Source organism: Acanthochromis polyacanthus, chromosome 18 (genome assembly GCF_021347895.1).
Source record: "Acanthochromis polyacanthus isolate Apoly-LR-REF ecotype Palm Island chromosome 18, KAUST_Apoly_ChrSc, whole genome shotgun sequence".
Classification (NCBI taxonomy): Eukaryota; Metazoa; Chordata; class Actinopteri; family Pomacentridae; genus Acanthochromis; species Acanthochromis polyacanthus.
Genome location: NC_067130.1, coordinates 5783466 through 5803555, shown reverse-complemented (window position 1 = coordinate 5803555; position 20090 = coordinate 5783466). Strand labels below are relative to the sequence as shown.

At 40.7% G+C, this 20090-nt stretch overlaps 2 protein-coding genes across 5 annotated transcripts in view; one reads left to right on the top strand and one right to left on the bottom strand.

Moving 5' to 3' along the window:
* LOC110966106 (nipped-B-like protein B) overlaps positions 1–13237 on the bottom strand; it is a 28504-nt gene extending 15267 nt beyond the window's left edge. The window contains exons 1-15 of one of the 3 annotated variants that reach the window (XM_022215357.2): positions 13112–13237; positions 11699–11847; positions 10621–10786; positions 9494–9594; positions 6862–6970; positions 6628–6776; positions 6087–6217; positions 5363–5453; positions 4711–5235; positions 2903–4603; positions 2470–2583; positions 1331–1498; positions 490–561; positions 294–383; positions 111–211 (exon numbers count right to left, since the gene is read on the bottom strand). In XM_022215357.2, the coding sequence (XP_022071049.2) occupies positions 111–211; positions 294–383; positions 490–561; positions 1331–1498; positions 2470–2583; positions 2903–4603; positions 4711–5235; positions 5363–5453; positions 6087–6217; positions 6628–6776; positions 6862–6970; positions 9494–9594; positions 10621–10786; positions 11699–11771 (3591 nt within the window). In that variant the 5' untranslated portion in view covers positions 11772–11847; positions 13112–13237. Of the gene's footprint in view, positions 1–110; positions 212–293; positions 384–489; positions 562–1330; positions 1499–2469; positions 2584–2902; positions 4604–4710; positions 5236–5362; positions 5454–6086; positions 6218–6627; positions 6777–6861; positions 6971–9493; positions 9595–10620; positions 10787–11698; positions 11848–12998 lie in introns of all 3 variants that reach the window. The other 2 variants (XM_022215374.2, XM_022215365.2) reach the window with 2 other exon arrangements.
* Positions 13238–13269: 32 nt separating this feature from the next.
* mlana (melan-A) lies at positions 13270–19995 on the top strand. Of its 2 annotated transcripts, XM_051938694.1 has the most exons (6): positions 13270–13379; positions 16368–16481; positions 17326–17418; positions 18252–18348; positions 19194–19301; positions 19868–19995. In XM_051938694.1, the coding sequence occupies exons 3-6, from the start codon at positions 17330–17332 to the stop codon at positions 19934–19936; spliced, it is 363 nt and encodes a 120-aa protein (XP_051794654.1). In that variant the 5' UTR covers positions 13270–13379; positions 16368–16481; positions 17326–17329; the 3' UTR covers positions 19937–19995. The 2 variants fall into 2 exon arrangements, with proteins under 2 accessions (XP_051794654.1, XP_022071096.2); XM_022215404.2 differs by lacking the exon at positions 13270–13379 and having other exon boundaries at positions 13465–16481.
* Positions 19996–20090: the final 95 nt, after the last annotated feature.

Here is a 20090-nt window from a genome sequence, read left to right as displayed (position 1 = left end):
AAGGATACATTACCACACTGCCGCTATGAATTGATGGCCTTAACAACAGCTAAAAGCAGCTGTCATACCGACTGAAAATATATGACAACACAAAAATATGCTCTTTTTACCTTGTTAAAGATGCCCATAGCTTTAAGCTTGGCAGAATTGCTGCCGAGTTCACTCAACTGCTGCTTTCCGAGTAGGATCTCTTGAGGTATCTCATCATCATCTGTATGACGGACAGAATTATAATGTTTTTCAATTCAACAAATTTCATTGCGTTTGGTATATGTGCAGCACTTTATGTCTACCTGCAGCAGTGAGGTCCACGTCCTCCAGGGTCTCAAGAATGCTGTCTACACTGGATGCAAATCTCTTAAATGCGGAAGAATCCATCATTTCTGTCAAAGAAATAGAAAAAAAATGAATAATACAAATATGTAGGTTTTTCATGTTATAATGAAGTCCAATAGCAATAGAGTGGAATTCCAAGTGGCAAATCAATACCCTCCGGTGTCAGCTTGGATTCGTACGCTTTCCTGTTTTTCTGTTTCTCCTTTTTCTTCATTCTTTTGGCAACTGAACGAAAAACAAAAGACCATCACAACATTGACCAAATCATTGACAGCAGCAATTAACAGTCAATAATAAATACATAAATATACGTGAAACACAAATAATCACAAGTCTTTCAACAAAGTTTTGTGTTGAAATTTGTGATATTCCTAACTTTGACTCCAAAGATTTTCAATTTTCATTTCAGCTGAAAATAAACTGAAAGTTCTACCTTATAGGCAGGTGTCCTTAATACAATTTTTTTCTCCGGTGAAGTTGTATCAAGATGGAAGTCAAAAGAGTTGAGATATCTGCTCTCCTTCATGCTGGCCACAACAAGTCTGACAGAGCCAAGCAGCTGAACATCAGCCGGATGACCGTCCACAGAGTCGCGGAGAGGCTCAAGAATGGTGAAGATCTTTCAGTGATCTATCAAGAATGGTGAAGACCTGAAAGATCTTCACCATTCTTTAGCCTCTCCGCGACTCTGTGGACGATCATCCGGCTGATGTTCAGCACAAAGGAGAGCAGATATCTCAACTCTTTTGACTTCCATCTTGATACAACTTCACCAGAGAAAAAAATTGTATTAAGGACACCTGCCTATAAGGTAGAACTTTCAGTTTATTGAATGGAATTTTTCACTCCGACATGTAAACGTCTCTAAAGATCATGAAACCGAGTGTAACAGAACTTTTGCAAAGCCCAGTATATCAGTTTTAAATATCGGCCTCGATATCAGCCCTAAAAATACCACATCGGTCAACCCCTGAGCTATGCAAACAAGTCACACCGTCACTCAAACTCGGTGGGGGAGAGTCTTCATCTGAATCTTCTTCTCCGTATTGGTGATGACGACTACCAGACCCCCGTCCACCATTTCGTCTGTGGTCTCCAGAACCTCTCTTCTCCTCGTACTTCCATGTCTTGTCGTGCTCTTTCTTGTACCTTTTCCTTGCAGCTGAAACGATGACAGAGCAGTGGGTAATTAATTTTAATCACAAATTATTGCTTTAATAATACATACATAATATGTACACTACCATTCAAAGGTTTTAGAACAACACAATTTTTTCGACTTTTTAATTGGAAATTATGCATATTAAAGTCTCATTGTACTCTGAAATGAAAGCTTAGAACAAAAAATAAACAAATGAAGTTGAAAAAGAAATTTCTAAGGTAGTTCTAGCATAGCTTGGACTTAAGTTTTGGGTCATTATCTTGCTGTATGATGAACCCCTGACCAACTAGCAGAGGGTACTGCATGCTGCTGCAGAATGCTGTGGTAGCCATTTTGGATCAGGGTTCTTCACAATTTCTCTGAAGGAAAGACCTACATTTTTAAGTGTTCTGATGGTCTGTGTCTCTTCTATTGTCTCTTTTCCTCGCCATTTCTACAGGAACACACTACTTTCTGCATTAAAATACTGTTCAAATAATGTGCTCGAGGGTATGGTGCTACGGTGTGTTCCAACACCACTTTTATGCAGACAGAGGGGGTTGTAGGTAATCAGGAAAAGTTGGAACACCTGTGGGATTTGGTAGCACCAACTTTCAAAGCTTGATCAACCTCCACTGCTGCAGAACAGCTGTAAGTAGCTAACCCCTTTCTTACTCCCCGAAAAAGGTATTTTTGAACAATTCTGAAATGTACATCATTTTTCAGTTTTGGGTAACCTTATCGTTTTTTTTTTTAACCTATGGCAGTTCATAACTTACCTTTGTACCATTTTAAGCTATTTATTGGGCTTGAACTACTCGAAATTCAATAAAAAAACAGGAAAAAAATGAGGCATTTTAAAATTTTTGACTGATAATATTTTTTGCTTCTTGGTTAAACGACATTTCTGTCAAAAGTGGAGACAGTGTAGCACTTTTGACAGATCACTGTAAATGTAGAAACAGTGTAAATTCATAAGGCTTAATACTCACTCTCAGAGTTGCTATCACTGTTGTCATCTTCTGAGGAATCCAGCTCAGCATATTTGGATTTCTTACTAATCAAACTGTGCCTTCGCTTGTTTGTCCTCTCACAAAAAGAAGACTCTGTAAGAATAAGAGGTGAGGGATCTTTGAGCAAAGACTAAACTACACTTCAAAAGAAGAATCAAGTCATTATTCCTGTGCTATTGTTCTGGATTAATGACACTGATAACAATCATTAGAGAGACTACAGTTATAAATAAAATTGTACATATCCATCCTGTACAGTTTAAAATACATTTTTTAAAAAGACAAAAGAGATTACATGCATACATCCAGCACTATATGTAGGTCAGTACTGAACAAGGAGAGTCAAAAGCACAAAAAAGCAGCATGCAGTATTACCGCTTTCAAAAACTTAAACCAATAAGAAGAATCCTACCTCTTCCTGATCTATCCAATGAGGACCAGTTCCTGGATTTGGAGCTGTGTGCATTCTTGCTTTCTTTAATCATCCTTCTGACCTCATCAACACTGAGTTTCTTAACCACAACGACAGGTTTAGCGCCTTTGTTTAGGTTCTCTACCAACGACACTCTCTCCAGCCTTACTCGCGGTTCGCTCCAGCCCTCGACCATTTTACTTCCGAGTTGGGGTTCTTTTCCATCTCGTTTCAATTTAGGAATCACAAAGTTCTTCAGACTTCCTGACTTGCCACCCAGCAGGTAAGAGGGGAACTCGCTAGGTTTTGTCTCCGAAGGCTGCCGTTTGTTTCCAGTTTGGCAGCTAACGTTGCCATCCCCGCTTGCCCTTTGCTCCTTATTTTGGGGAGTTTGAACGCCGGAACTGCCTGTCCTCTGTCGACCATTGAGATCTGCTGATTTTCTGCTTCCATCTTGCTTCGGTCTAGAGATGTCAGGTTTCGTTTGATGGTCAGGTGAGGTTTTGGCGCAGTTTTCTTTTGACGTCTTGTGTTTCTTGTCCCTGTCTCTTTCTTTGTCTCTGTCTTTTTCTCTGTCTTTGTCTCTTTCTCTGTCTTTGTCTCTTTCTCTGTCTTTGTCTCTGTCTCTTTCTCTGTCTTTGTCTCTGTCTCTTTCTCTGTCTTTGTCTCTTTCTCTGTCTTTGTCTCTTTCTCTGTCTCTTTCTCTGTCTTTGTCTCTTTCTCTGTCTTTGTCTCTTTCTCTGTCTTTGTCTCTTTCTCTGTCTTTGTCTCTGTCTCTTTCTCTGTCTTTGTCTCTGTCTCTGTCTCTTTCTCTGTCTTTGTCTCTTTCTCTGTCTTTGTCTCTTTCTCTGTCTCTTTCTCTGTCTTTGTCTCTTTCTCTGTCTTTGTCTCTTTCTCTGTCTTTGTCTCTTTCTTTGTCTCTATTCTTTTCTCTGTCTCTGTCTTTTTCTCTATCTAAGTCTTTGTGTTTGTCTTTATCCCTGTCCCGTTCTTTGTCCTTGTCTCGCTCTTTCTCCCTGTCTCGTTCTTTCTCCCTGTCTCGCTCTTTGTCCTTTTGTCTGTCTCTGTCCTTCTCCCTTTCTTTATCCCTGCCTTTCTCTTCTCCATGTCTGGAGTTGCGCTCCGCCTTGCTCATGTTTTTTGGAGTTTCAGGTCTGCTGACATGGGATCGGTGGCTGTTGTGGTTCTTTTCCTCTTTGTGGCGTGAGTCCGAATGTTTGTCATGTTTCTGCCGTGGTGTGTCTGGCCGTCTGTCGTCTGAGTCTCCCTTTCCTCCGTCACTTTTGTTGTCATGTCTGTGTTTTGATTCACGCCGGCTTTCCTGTTTCTGCTTATGAGTTTCTAGCTGCCCATCTGAGCCAGATTTCTGAGGAGTGTCAGTGTGCTGTTTGATGATCCCAGGTCTGCTATCTACAACTTTATTGACCTTTCCATCAGTGTTTGACTTCAGGCGACGAAGGTGATCCTCACACATCTGCGGCGATTCCAAGACCACCACAGGCTGTCCGATTACTCTGCCAGCCTGTTGCAGATCAATACTGACCATCAGAGCAGGCCGACTGGCACCATTACTTGCAGCATTCGTCTTCTTGGGTGTCAGCTTGCTGATACCGCCGCCTCCATGCACAGTCGGCCCCTCGCTTGCTTCTGCTCCGGGTTCCTGAGGATACGAGTCTTGCTTCCGTTTCTTCAGTGGTTTGTCTGAAATAAAGAATACTGCAGCTTAGCCTCTTTACAAGCACAAACAACCTCACGGCATGCAAAAATGCAAGAAAGCAGAGGGCAAGCATAGACACACAGAAATTCACCTTTATCCTGGACTTCTTTCGACCATCGTTCTCTCTCACTGGCTGACTCGCGTTCAATTCTTTCAATTTCTGCTATTGCGTCTATCTCGGCATCGTCGAAAACAACTGCACTGACGACTCCAGTCTCCTTGGTGTTTGGACGCACCACAGCCTGTTGACAGTTTGCCTGCTCTTCTGCCCCCAACTTGTGTGAAATGTCCTGGGAAGTCCTTGAGAACTGATTGTTATTATTCACTATAACCTTTTCGTGGTCTGACTCCATATGTGCCCTAAGGGGAAGTTCTTCAGGCTGATCCATGTCTGGAATCTTCACTCGCGACAGTTTTAAAGTCAGCCTGGAAGAGTCTTTCGATGGAGAGCTCACTATGTCATACAAGGCATTTTTGTCCATCTGCTCATTTTCTTCTTTACTCCTCTCCTTCAGCCTCTTTTTGCGGTCGGCCGATGTGAGGAGGAGGTCAGGCGCTGCGCCTCGCTGCACATCAGGTGGAGGAGAGTGCATGATGAGAGGAGGTCTGGACCCTGCTGAAGCAAAAAAAATGTTAGAGGAAAATTGACTACCAGTGGATAAAATCTTGGCAAAGCATAAACTCTATATTATTTTTGATTCCACAAAATGGAGAAGGATTAACTTGTTGCTAAGGCAGCATACTTTTTCTCGTCTCTTCACTTGCAGCAGGGGAACACGCAGATTGCGGTGATTTAACTGAAAATGCAGCAGCCTTCGTAGAGGAGTCGTTCTCCTGTTGGAACATGAGGCATTTATCTTTTACTTTTTGATGTACAGTCAGTGTCTTATTATTAGTACTTATAATAATAATATAAATATAATACTAAGTATTATACTTCTTATTAGTCTAATTGCTGATCTTTCTTACCATCAGCAATTAGACTATTTAATTCTGAAGTAAACAGATGAGAACCCAGACAATTGAATTTCCCATCCATCCATCCTCTATACACCGCTTTATTCTCACTAGGGTCGCGGGGGGGTGCTGGAGTCTATCCCAGCTGACTCAGGCGAAGGCAGGGGACACCCTGGACAGGTCGCCAGTCTGTCTCAGGGCTACATATACAGACAGACAATCACACTCACATTCACACCTACGGGCAATTTAGAATAACCAATTAACCTCAGCATATTTTTGGACTGTGGGAGGAAGCTGGAGTGCTCGGAGAAAACCCACGCATGCACAAGGAGAACATGCAAACTCCATGCAGAAAGATCCCAGGCAGGGGACCGGGGATCTTCTTGCTGCAAGGCGAAAGCACTGTGCAGCCATTGAATTTCCCTTCAGGGATTAATAAAGTTATTGTATTGTATTGCATTGTGTCTGCTGAGGTCCAGGTCAAGATATTTCGATTCTCTGCATTACCTCATTTTCCAGTCTGTGAGCCACGTTCATGTAGTCCTCATCTGTGCCTAATCTCCCTTCGTGATTGGATGAATTACTCGATAGTTGTCCCGAGACTTTGTTGTCATGGATATTTCTCACACTACCAGCAACTAAAACAGAGAACAAAAAGAAATATGTTGTTAATTTTCTTGTAATGGGAAATGCCTCACATCTGCTAGTTATACTTTTTATCACCTTTTAACAGAGAGCTGTAGTTTTGCCGTGCTACAGTAAGATAATGTCAGCTCATTGACTTGTAGCAGTTTCCTTCCAACCAGCTCAGTGTACCTGAATCACTGTGTGAGTGTTGTGAGATTATTAAAAAGTAGGGAATAATTCAAAGGTCTTAGATCATGGTTAGCACGAAGCTAGTGTTCTGCATTCTAAACCATGTACTGTACTCACTACACAACTGAACACTTTAAAAACGTAAATATCCAAAGACCGCAGTCTGCCGTCATTCCTTACAGATGTGTGACAAGCTAATGGCATTCCTCTCTTGACTAGACTTTGTACTCACCTTGTTGACTCTGCTGGTGCTGAGAATAACTAGGTGGATTGTACTGCATGTAGTCTGCAGGACTCTGAGGAGTGTATGGACTAGGTATAGGACTGTTCTGCTGGGGTACGAACCGAGAACCTGATCCGGACTGTGGGGATGTAAAGCATCTGTGAAAGAGGAAGAAGTAGTCTAAGTACAAGTACAGATCCAGCTGCTATTGTATTATCTGACAGTAAGGTGGCACGGCTTTACCCGGAGGGGCTTTGAGGGACAGTGGTTTGCTGATAGTTTGATGCTGGACTCCCATGGACCTGATTTTGAGACATCTTATACTGCTGCATCATTGGCTGCTGCATTACACCTAAGAGATGGAGACAAAAAGCAAACACTAAAGGATATGCAAACAAGGACCAAACCCATGTAATCAATAGCAACTGATACTAATTTAAACCAGCATAGGAATGTCACATATTTGCATCCTTACAATGCCAAATTCACTGATCAGTACATAAGGTGCACCTAAAACAAATAATGGGATGATCACATTAAATTATGAGGTTGTTCAAAATGCCCAAACATCTGTTACTGCACTCATAGTTCAATCTGGCATACTTTCCGAAAATAAAAAAATCCCAAAAACTGTATGAGATTCAAGGTGGTAAAGAAGGAGTTTACTGAGGTGCAAAGTTAAGTACATTCTTTCAGGAGGCGATTACAAACTGAGCACATCTTTAAAGGCGCCACTCACTGGATCAGAAGCACTAAGTTCCTACTGCTGGTTAAAGTGGCACAAACAATGATAAAGTAACTTGCTTCATTTATGGTTTCATTCGGCTCATGTATCACTATTAATAGAAGACTGACTGGTAAGATATGTTCACAAGTTGAATGCGGCAGCTACCACAAATACTTGTGGTGTATTCTGCCCATTTTACAGTTGCAAGTACTTCTTGCTTTGCAGTGTCCAAAGCGCATAAAGCTTGTATTTCATTTTTCCTCTATGGCACAAAGAATGATGATGAAAAGTATGCAAATTAGTATGGATACTATACGCTCATAGCCGGTTTATTCAGTACACTCTGCTCGTACTACGTTGGACCCCATTTTGCCTTCAGAACCTCCTGAAATCTTCATGGCATTGAATCAACAGGGTGCTAAAGAGATTTTGGTCCACATCGGTATGATAGCATCACACAGTCGCTGCACATTCTCAGCTTTGTAATGAGATTCTCCCATCCCACCATGTCTAGTGACTGTGGGGGTCATTTGAGTTTATTGTGTTTAATCTCAGATGGTATTAGCTTTGTTTCATGGCCAGCTATCCTGCTAAAAGCATTCTTTAGAGAGTGGTCACACTGTGGTCATAAGGGGACAAATACAGTTACTCAGTTAGGCTGTTAAAGTGGAGCTGAATTTGCATTAAAGGGCCCAAGTGTTCTCAGAAAATACCCCCCACACTGCCGCCACCACCAGGATGGATTGATACAAGTCATGATGGATCCATGCTCCTGAGCATTCAAGTTTCTGTTGTAGTCCATCTGTTTCCAGGCTCGACAAGTTGTGCATTCAGAGATGCTTGTCTTGGCTGTAACAAGTGGGTATTTAAATTACTGGTGCCTTTTCTTCCATTTTAACCAAACTGGCCAATCCTCTCTGACCTCTGTCATCCACAAGGTATTGTCACTCAGTGGATGTTCCTAATCATCTGACCATTCTCACAAACTCTAGACATGGTTGTTCTTGAAAATCCCAGTAGATGAGCAGATTTTAAAACACTCACACCAGCACATTTAAATCACCCAAGTGAATCAAGTTGTTTAAGTACCTAAAGTTTTAAAATATCCATCTCAATGATTTATTCTGCCAATACAACAGAAATGAATCAGAAAAACTCAGAATAATCTGCAGAAAAATGTGAAAAATTTTCATTACGAATAGTTCCGGTGAAAACTTCTCGTAGATTACGTTGCATGGCTAAATCCCATTCATTATAGGTGAAAAAAATTGAGGTTTTTGTTATTTTTACAAACTGATTTTTTAACCTAGTTTAACTTAAAAACTGTCTACGACAAGCAGTAGTTAAAGATCTAGATTCTGTCGAAAAAGGAAGAAGCAAGAAGCGAGTTAGTCACGACCCAAGTCAAACCTAGAACACGTCAGTTACTGGACACAGTTCTTTATAAGTGCATAAGCACAGTATTCCACAATTCTCACTGGCAAATGCATTTTTTTACTGTTCACTAGGCCGGGCTGATTATTTTTGCCTGTTTCCAGTTTTAAACTTGACTAGACAACATAATTATCTGTATTTAGTGTTAGCATTGATCCGTTATCCTTGAGATAAAACTAAATAACTAGACTAGCCCTATATTTACAGAACAAAAACTGAAATTGTAACCTAACAGAATCAAACAAACATCTGAACTACGCAAGGGTAAACAATATTCTTCAGCTGTCGTCAGTGGTTCCAAACTTTTTCTGCCTGTCCTCTCTTTGAAAGGCAAACATAGTCTTTTACTTGTGGTAGCAGGAGAAACACAGACAGACTAAACAACACTAATGGTGATTCAGTTCCTGTAATTAGTGCAATGCAATGCTGCGATAATAGAAGCCAAAATGTTTGTTATGTAAAAGGTCTATTCAATGTAGTTTTGCTCCATGTTTTTTCTCCTGCAGTGGCTCTGCCCTCCAATGTGGCAGCCACTAATGTTGTGAAACTAAGCATAAGTAGTGCATCTGACCCAGGAAATGCTCAGGTGAATAATTCAGCAGAAACAAAAGGTACAACCAGGGAAAGAGCATGCACTAAGCCCAACTGCAGAGGCTACAGCAAGTCTCAGTTCCTCCTTCTTACCACCCCAAACCTTGTATTTGGTTAGCATACTTTTGTCCCTGAAGATTTTGGGGTTCCTGGACAGCAAAGTTTGGAGAAGCATTGGCATGTCACCCTCAGGTTCATCGTTCCCCAAGTTGTCCTTCAGCTCTCTGAAAAGCAAACCGAAGAACAGTCCACAGTCACTTTACAGGCAAAAGTGAAGATTTCTTTTCCATTTCCAACACAGTCTACAGCAGCTATTCATGTTTCGGGCAAACCAAAGCACACGCTGACCTCTCTGGTATAGCAGGGACTGTAATCCGATCTTTGACATTAAAGGTCCCATATGCTGAAAATCCATTTTTATTGCATTTTCTGTATCTACTTCCCTTTCTCTAGCACCCCTCTCATGGATGGCCTCGCAACTTTAAAAGTTAATCGCAATATAGTTTAGTTAGCAAATAACAACTAAGGAACTAATAGCTGACAGAGCAAAATTTGCATACACCTGTGTTCTCACTGCCTGCTGCAAGCAAGGTGAGCCAGGTTTTTTACTAACTAAAGATGCTTCTGCTAACTCTAATATGTCTTTGCTATGAGCAAAGCACACAAAAGCTTCTGTTACTGACTGTAGGAGTGAACACAAGAGACTTCACACTCTCCCAGCACCTAATAAAGCTGTACTTATTTAGATATGTACCAGCATGAGTATGCCAGTGAATGAAACACAGTCCTTTAAGACTACATGTTAACCAGCAGTCATTTCATAGCCTTTTCCAAGCAGTTACTCTGCACCATAAAACCTACTAATTACAATTGCACATGCACAGTCGACTGTTTTGCTGCATAATATCAATTACGGATGCAAAGTGAGTTTTCTTCCTAAATGGGACGTCGGCAGCAGCAGCTCAACTACATTTAAATTCACAGACACCGAAACACCTCTTTACAACAGGACCTAAATCAGGGGTTACATAGCCACAGTGCTATTTTTTGCATTTTTTGAGCAGGAAAATTGAAAGACACATTGTGGGAACATGTGATACTTTCATTAATTTGCTGAAAAAAGGCATAACATGAGACTTTTAAGCAATTACAGTGAAACAACACTTTTTAATGCACTCCATTACCACTGCTGACAGTCACACTGTCATAATAATGGTCTCGTTTCCAATTCAAAAGTGAATATAACTTACATGTGTTCAGTGGAGACCTGGTTGAGGCTGTGTGCCAGCTGTGTCACCAGATTCTCATCTCGACACACCAGCAGGCTGCTGACCTCTTCGGAGATCCTTCCATTGTAGAGCAGACTCTTAGCAGTGGTGGCAGGAAGAGGAGATGGCAAAGGCAGCTGGTTTAACACTGAAAGGATAATACGGAAGACAAGTGAGGTTTAGAGGATAAGAGTGAAGAGTACGATAGGGAGAAATCCTTTTTAAAAATAAAACAGTTGTGGAAATAGCAGGAAATCATTTTGAATGTAATGATATAAAATGTGAAGAAGCAAATGTCAATAATGTAATCTGACTTTTTGACAGTTTGCAGCCGTATATTTACTGATTGTACTACCACATTTACAAGTAAAATGAAATAGAAACTAATGTGATGACCTCAGAATACATGCCAAGTGTGACCAAAAAGTGCTATAACAGTGTGATAAACATGTTGTATATTGTTCAAAAAAATAATGCCTATCAAGTCTAACAATCATACAATAAATCATATCTATGTGAAATGTATAATGTTCCACTACTTTAATATGTGTTTTGTTATTTTTTTTTAGATTGAAATTCTGGCCCCATCTTCAGAATCGTAAGACACTTCACCTGTGAAGTGAGAAGCATCACAATTATGAGCATTTAGCTTCTGGTACGACTACCGGCAAGAGCTGAACAATTAACTGATTTTAAATCGCAATTATCAACCAAGGTAGCACGTAAGAATATACGTTATGTTACGGAGCAGGTTTGATGCAGGTTTTAAGCCATCATCTCAAACAAATTCATGCTGCACTCCATGTGTGACGGTCATGTTTTCTGTAGTATTTAAGTAGCACTTAAATCTAGTGCACACTAAATACTGAAGTGAAGCATAAATTATTATTTAAAAAATGTATAACAAATGAAATCACCACAACATCAGTCAGAAAATCAGAGTTTTCCCCGAAGTGTTCAGCCCTGGCTATCAAGTAATCCTAAGTCTAGCGACATCTTGGCCTGAATGTCAGTGTTTAGGCTGTGTGAAGAAGCATTGGAGAGATAAAGTTGCACTTACAGTCTGTTAGGCTAGCAATTCCAGCAAGAGTAGTGATGGGAACATGAGGCATATCACCATTCATGCTGAACATGAGGTCAAGGGGTCACGTGAATGCACAGGCTGCTCAATATCACCAATGTCTTCCCTTTCGTCACATCTCCAACGCACTGCAAAAGACAAAAAAGTGGCAAGAAACACTTTCAAAGCACATTCACTTTCATCCTCAATGCTGTTCCTATTAGGCTTAGTAATAAGAAGTGCCTAAATATCCTGAGATCCAGAGTGTGCATCTTCCTTCTGGGATGGGGGTCCAAAACTGTGTCAGCTCATGAGTGGGCATTATCATATCTCTGACGTAGACAGTGTATAGAGGCCCTATAACAAGCCTGGGCATGCCTATATCAGTTATTGATTTAGGGTTCTGGTGAGAACCCCATCTTGTTCCCTGGTTGCCTCTTGTCCCCTGTAAATACACACCTTCAGTGCGTACATTAGCAGCGAAATATCACCCTGCTCGAGTCAAAAATGCAAAACATGCAAGCAATCAATACATACGAGCTGACACGATACGAAGACAGCAGGTCGTGCACGCAAGTACACCCGGCTGATGACAAAACCCTGATATGGTTACTGATAAAAAGTTGAAACGATTCTGTCTGTGCGTGTTAGTGTCTCTTGCATCCTTAGCCTCTCACAACGACGACTCGTCTCGGTTTTCACGTTCATTTGGGCTCAAACACACCAAACAAAACCCAACGGCAATTTATAAAACCTTCTTACTGTTAGCCAGTTGTGTCTCAAATTCCTCTTTTGTTACAGTGTCGGTTAAGATTCCCGGGATTGTCCGAACTCTTAACAGCCACATTAGCTCGTTTTGACAACAGTTGAGACTATATTAAGACTAAGTTATTACTATGTTGCCGGTTTAGACGCTTGCTAGGGGGGAACGCAGCGTTACGACGTCTGGGAAAGTGACTAAAATGAACTCGCTGTTAGCCGGCTAGCAACAACTGGAGATGCGGCTAATGTATGCTAACTGGCTAGGTATAGCCTTATCTGTAACTTGCCTTAGCTAGCATCACCAGGAGTGCATCAAAGCCAGTTAGCCGAGGATAGCTCACTCCGTGTCGCTCTTTTTTCGCAACATAGGTCGCGAATCGGCTCGGATTTTAACCTCACACTCGCATTGGCCTTCACCGAGGCATCTCCAGCTCACAAAGTGGACCTCGGACTTGCCTAAGGAAGCGTAACCCCGACCCGACGCCAAGGAGGCAGGGGGTACAAAGCAAAAAAAGACCCCATCACAAATCAGAATTACCCCCTCGGCTGGTTCCGATAATGGTTCCCAGCGGCTGTCTGAACGAGCGCAGGAGAGGTAAACAATCTGGCTAAGGGAAACGAGGCTGTTGCTGTTGGATCTATCTTATTTACCTCTGGATGTGATGAGAAAGAGAAGTGGTTCTGGTGGAGGAGGTGGAGGAGGAGGAGGAGGAGGAGGAGGTGGAGGAGGGGGAGGAGCAGGAGTAGGATGGCAGCTGGAGCCGGAGAAGAGTCTCTAGCTCCCTCTCCGTCCCACCGTTCAAACAGCTCCTCCGAGGCACAGCTAACACAAGGACTGCCGGTGCTTTTCCTCCTTTCTAACCGCGATCATGTCTGCTTGGATGGTGGAGATCAGCCTTGTAAAGCGGCTTTACTGGAGGTTAGGCTCTGTCTGAGGGTACCAGTTCATTTATTGGGGGGGGCAGGGGGCAATGGGGGATGAAAGGGAAAGGAGGGGGATCCACTGACAGTCTACCCCCTTCACATCTCTCACCTTCAAAATACTAACTAGGGGAATCATTAAAACCTCTGTGTCCCTCTTCCTCACCTTTATTGTGACCTCAATTGCCATCTTTTTAGCAGATTTCAAAAATAGAAATACTAAAACACTTAAATCCTTTATTGATTTTCATCTGTGAGGCTGCTTTATAGCTTTAAACCATCAACCTTTCCCACTAACCGTAGACATTTCTCTCACAAGCATTCAAATGATGAGGTTTTCCAGATCAGATGACGTTCACTTTTTATTAAAATCCAAATCCCACTGACAGGTGATGCATCACTTGTCATCACAACAAACACAGGAACAGTCATCCAATCCCAATCAGCTGACTTCCTCCCACTGAAAACTTAACCATGCCCTGCCCAAAGCTGAAGCAGTTGGCCTCCTTTAATAGGTTTTTATGCATGTTACAAACTAATTAGAGGTGTAGAAGTTCAGCTACGTGTGCGTCTATTAAAGCATTCATTCACAGTTTCTAATAAGCCGACATAAAAATCAAACTTCAGCTTGAGACACATAAACATTTTAATAAGCAGGTTTTGGTCTCCCTCTTGTGGAGTAAAAATGCAGACTAATGCAAACTGCTTCCTTCTTGTTCCAGTCTCTCCTTTTCAAGCTTTCGGTTTGTGACACTGAATGAAAACAATGATTTCTGGCTGAGAGGAAAAAGTAAAAGATTTTATTTCTGTTGATTTGTTTCAAATGAGTTAAATGTATCCCAAAAAAGCTTTTGAGCTGTTCAACCATTGAATTAATCCAGTCAGGTGGGACATTAGGACATCAAATAATACAATGCCACAGATGACAAGAGGTAGACGAGAACAACCTATTGGCATGATGGATTCTGGCCACATCATCAGTGTTTGTTATCTAGGAAATCTGCTTTATCCGGTAGCATATTCCTGTCCCCCAGATATCTGTCAGGAATAGCTCGACAACTTTCCACAAACCAGCACTGACAGCCTCATTATTTCCATGTGTTGCATTTGTGCAACTCATTCCTGACTTGTGACTTCTGACCTGTGACCCCATTCTTGATCTTCCCTTTATCTTCCACAGATTGTACTTAACTGTTTTACGGCATCAGTTCGGTTGTGGAGATGTCATGTGTGGCAACAACAAACGCTTGTTCACCTTTGATATAAAGAATGAATAGAGTTTAATACAATGTTACATGGTATATGTATATTTCTGTTTGTTTATGCTTCTCTGAGTAAAATATCTGTGCTGCTCATCAGTTCAGTTGAGGCTTGAAGGATGAAAAGAAACAATAAGAACCAATATATAATTGAGGTAACGTCACTTGTGGGTAAATGTCTTTTTATGTTCCATTGATTAGTAAAAAACACAGAATCCTCTGCCTTATTTAATGCTTTGAAGGTTTAATGAGGACAGTGGAAGAAACCTGATCCTCAATCTTCTTAAGAGGTGACTTTTTTTTAGATTTAAATGTTACCAGATTGCTCCTTGGATTGCTATGTAATTTTAAATGTATGTTTATGTACAACCACAAAGCAAAATTGTCATGAATGCAAAATTTAAACAGCCATGTATGAGAAACAGCACAGTAAATTGGAAATATATTTTGTTTGCATAGCAGCTTCTGAAATTTGAAAAGATTGCATGCCACCACTTGATTTTAAAACCCACATTACCAAGAGAATAGCTTCAACTTATGTCTAGATTTAGTGCTTGATAAGTTGTTTATGTCACATAACTTAAGCTAATTTTAAAGTATTTTTTATGAAACTGTCATAAAAGTATTGCGATACTACAGCTGTAGTTACTTTTAAGATTAATATTTTACCCAATGGATAATATAACAAGCTGGTAAAATACAACACAGTTTAAGATCAAACCAGTGGTTTGGAGACTGCATGGCAGAGGTGTCAAACTCATTTTAGTTCAGGGACTACATACAGATCCAATTTGATCTCAAGTGGGCCGGAAAAGTAAAATCATAGAATAATACCTTAGAAATAACAATTTCTTCAGTTTGTTTTAGCGCAAAAAATAGAAATATTATAGACAACTTAAAATATCTTAAGAAAAACATGCAAAATTTCAACAATATTATGCTTCAGTTAATCATTTACACATCAAAACTTACAGATCACTGTAAAGAAACAAACATTGAGTCACATCTATCTGGAACTGAACAATCTCAAAACAACTTGTAAATGTCTAGAATTTTTTTATACAAATGTACAAGTTGATGTCTTCCACAGGCCGGATTGGACCTTGTGCAAGGTCGGTTTTGGCTTGCAGGCCGTATGTTTGACACCCCTGGATTCTGATGTCTTGAATTTTCCCTTTAAACATCTCACATAGTATCATGTCAATAAATGTTCCAATGATCCAATATATCACCAAAAATCAAAGACTAGAGAGAAAGCCCAAAAGCTGGAAATAGATTTGTGTATCAGAACTTTTTCCCTTTCCCATGCGTCATCTCACCTCTCCCCAGATTTATCTGTAGTCCTTGGATACAAAACTGGGTATAAAGTTCAAACTAACGTCATCTGCAGCAGCTACAACAGAAACATATTATTGAGTTACTTTATACTGTGCTGCAAATGTTTGTTTTTTTTTGTCTTTTTTTAATTTGCATTATTTTCTAGGCTGGAGGTGTTATAGCCTATAGAGGGTATTTGTACATAACAATCAACTCTGTTCACACACTCTCTCTCTTTCATTTGAAAGGCCAGCAGCTGACGCCTGTATAGTTTCACGAGTGGATAATAATGTTGCGTTCAGGGCCGGGGGGGGTTTCACGGTAATTACTCCGCTTCAATGGGTTTAACCATGAGTCCCTAACCCGTGACGGTCATGAGGGGTTTTCTGCCCCTCTCTGCTCTCCTCCAGACTGAGGCAACATACTTGAGGAGTGAAATAACACAGAGCTCTGCAGGCTCAGTCTCTTTTAGGACGGCTTTCCAACCAGAGGAACTCTTCTCTGCCGTCTAAATATCCACTTTGGTAAGATAATAGCTTTTTATCATTCTTAGCGAAGGTAGACCTGGGATAATAGGCATACTTTAGAAGATTTTGTGTTGAACAAAGAATTAGTTTGACCTTTTAATATGTGAGCAGAAAATGACAAATTGATGCTGTTGTAGGCTGCTATAGCATCAAATGGTACTTAATATTTACTGCTGTTGCAACAGGTGTTTGCTAACAAGTAGAACAGAGCCATTTTGTCGGATCAATTTGTCTCCTGTTGCTTTTCAAGGTCATAGTGTAGATCTAACAAAATCATTACATGGAGCTATAGATTTTCACTGTTTGCCAACAAAAAAATGTACAGACTACATGGAAGCTGTTTGCATGCTTTTAAAGCATTGGTCAGCCTTTTGTAATGGACTGAAGTGATGCTGCACTTGGCAAGAGAGCATCATTCAGTACAAAGACATCAGGTCGATACTTTGATCAGTGAGAGTCCCAATCCATAAATAAGCCAAATAAATACATAATGCTGCATATTCCTACCCAGGAAGAAAGATTCAGGAATGTTTGAACATAATTCTATGATTAAAAAAGATAGAAAATGGTGTTTAGGGTGATTTGTTTAAACTAACTGTACATTTGGTTGCTGACCGTTTGTAAGCTGTATGTAAGGTATGCACAGTGCTGTTTTTGACAATGGCTTAATGTTGAATACAGCAGTGATTTGACACCTGATAGGATAGTCCAAGATTACTTGTTACATAGATAATTATTTTATTTAATTTGCAAAATGACTGTTATACAGAAAACACAGAAGAATTAAAGCCTCTTCTATTGTATTTGATGGTTTCTAAATTGATTTTCTGTTGACTTTCAGCTTGATGAGGTGCAATCGCACAGACGGGATGCCTCGTGGAGACTTCAACATTTATTTTGCCAGTGGCAGAAGAGGATTTGTCAGAGCTGAGGAGTATGTGTGTCTGTTTTATAGGAAAATTTTGAATTTCAGTGAAGCTTGTTGCCACTCCTACCCTGAGACTTTGGCTCCACTGGTGGGGCCAGACAGTTTTTTAAGGACGTGACCAAGCTGTGACCATTACGCACAGTGGGTTGAAACAACGTCTCATTAATAATGATTATTCAACCAAACACTGTAAAAGAGTCTTTTAAAAAAAAATAGATCACTGACTCTCTCAAACATTTGCTTACATAAGAAAGACTGCTATGAGAACTTATATGCAGTATAATTAGTATTTTTATGTATCCCTCAAATAAGTTTTTTGATTGTTGATAAAGTTCATACGATAATTAAAATTTAAGCGGCCAAAGAAAAGTAAACGTGTCAAAAATGTCCTTGTTCTGCTCAGGAAACCCACCGAACTGTCACACTATCCAGCCTATTGTTTGACTTTTTCTTTTCATTTGGGTGCAGATTCTGCATCAGTATTGCACTATTTAGCAGTTTTACTAACTGTTTCCAGAGTTCTTTAAAATATATTTCATGCCTACAGTCTGTAAAAATCTGTACAAGAGCTGCAGCTGAATCTACAGTTAAATTCTAGATGCTTCAACTTATAAAACATGTAAAGAGATTCTCTATTTACACATAGACACCAGAAGTACGTGGTTGCCATGTTGAAATGCATCTGTATAGGAAAAATAGTTCTGCTGCTATAGTAGCTTGAAGTCTTCACGGAAATTTTCGGCCATATTGATGCTCATATGCCAAATTAATGTTGTATATAAAGGTTTAAACTAATGCCTTCCTCTCTGGCTCTGTGTGAATGGTGTTGTGCATCACAGGGCAGTGGGCATAGCTCTGCTGGTGGTCATCCTTGGAGCTCTCCTCATCCTGGGCTGCTGGTACTTCAAGAAGAGGAGTGGCTACAGAATAATCAGGGTGAGATCATCACACTTCACTGTGATTAAGCACAGTTTAAGAGTGATGGGTTTTTGTGGTACTGAAACTTGTCAAGTCTGTGTAAAATTCATAGCCTCGCCGCGCTAGACACCCCACGGCAACAAATTTAATTCTCTGCCAGGGTGGGTCCAGTTACTCTCCATAAGGCTCGAGGTTGGATGCTCCTAAAACTGGCCGGAGGAATCACCATGAAGTGTAGAGTCAGAAGGCGGGCGTAACTAAGTGAGACAGAGGCGCTACGATTCTGACAGAAACAGCCGGCAACAACTAGCCTAGCCGCGCTAGACAACCCACGGCAACAAATTTAATTCTCTGCCAGGGTCGACAACAAAAACGACAACAGTCGTTGAGCTCCATTAGCACCGACTCTGAATAATCTTTCTGTTAATATGTCTGTAACATACTTGAGCTTCACCCATTGACTGTATAAATAAGGCTTCACCAAACTACCTCATCCTCTGATTTCCGGCGCTCGAGGAGCCTATTCGTTGTGCTGATTGGTTGTATACCTACCCAATTGCTGCAGAGTGATTTGATAGACAACCTTCCTTTTAGCCGCCTCCCTCCCTGTCGAGCGTGCCTAGACTAGACCCTTGTGTCTTCAGAGCATGGGTCTAGCGCGGCTAGGCTATAAAATTCATGCTCTGCTCAAAGTTTATTTCCAACCTTTAATTGTTGCAGGTAGGGAACTGGCATAATGTGGCATATTTATATGAAAATAAATTAGCTTTCTCACAATTTGCAAGCTGTTTTAAAGATCTGTTCCCAAAATATATCACTTTGTTTTCATGTCTGTGTCTCGCACATCTGTCTCTTTCCTGCAGAGCCTCAGATCGGGTTCACCAAGTTACACAGGAGGCCAGTACTCAGAGGCCGGACCTTCAGCAGAGAACAAGATGGCTCTCACTGACTTTGGCAGCTTCCGATCTGTGGTGAGGAACAGGCAGTTACTCTGTGACTGACTAAACTGGTCTTATTTTTATATCACTTTGCCTGAGTCAAACATATTTAATGTACAAACAAGTGTTCATAACAACTGGATGCATGTGAAAAGGGAAAACATTTTCTTTGACTCTTTAATGTATCATATTAAATACACCAACAAATATAATTAACTAATGGGAAGAGTCTGTGCAACTTAAAGTTTAAAATAGAGGGCACTTGTTTAGAACAAAGCCTCTGGGTTCTCTGCACAGCATAAAGCATGTGAAGGCCATGCGGTGAGCGCCGGAAGGAGAGATTATTATGTCACCAGACTGGGGGTAGGATTCAAAAAATCCTGCATTCTTTAGGAAAGTGTGTTCATTCACGTGTGCATGGAAAGTGAAAAGAGGAGATTAGTACTCTTTCCAGAAATTATCCTGAATCTCATGTGTGTAAAATGTACATTTTGTACTTGTAATGATATACTCATGATTTGGTTTCAGTACTGTGTAAGAATAATGGACATCCCATTACAATCTTATAATTTGGATGTATTTGTCCCACTCTCCCCCAGATTCCCAATGCTCCTCCAGCCTATGAAAAGATTTCCTCAGGACCACTGCCTCCTCCCTACTCCCCCTGAAGGACCTCTCCAGAAGATGGACAGCCGTCTAAAAAAAAAAAAAAAAAAAAGGAAAATAATGGAGAACAAGCTCTAAACTTGATTTGCTGCCCAATGATATGTAATCTGATGTCACTAAACCGACATGGTGCCCAATGCTTTGTAGCTAAATATA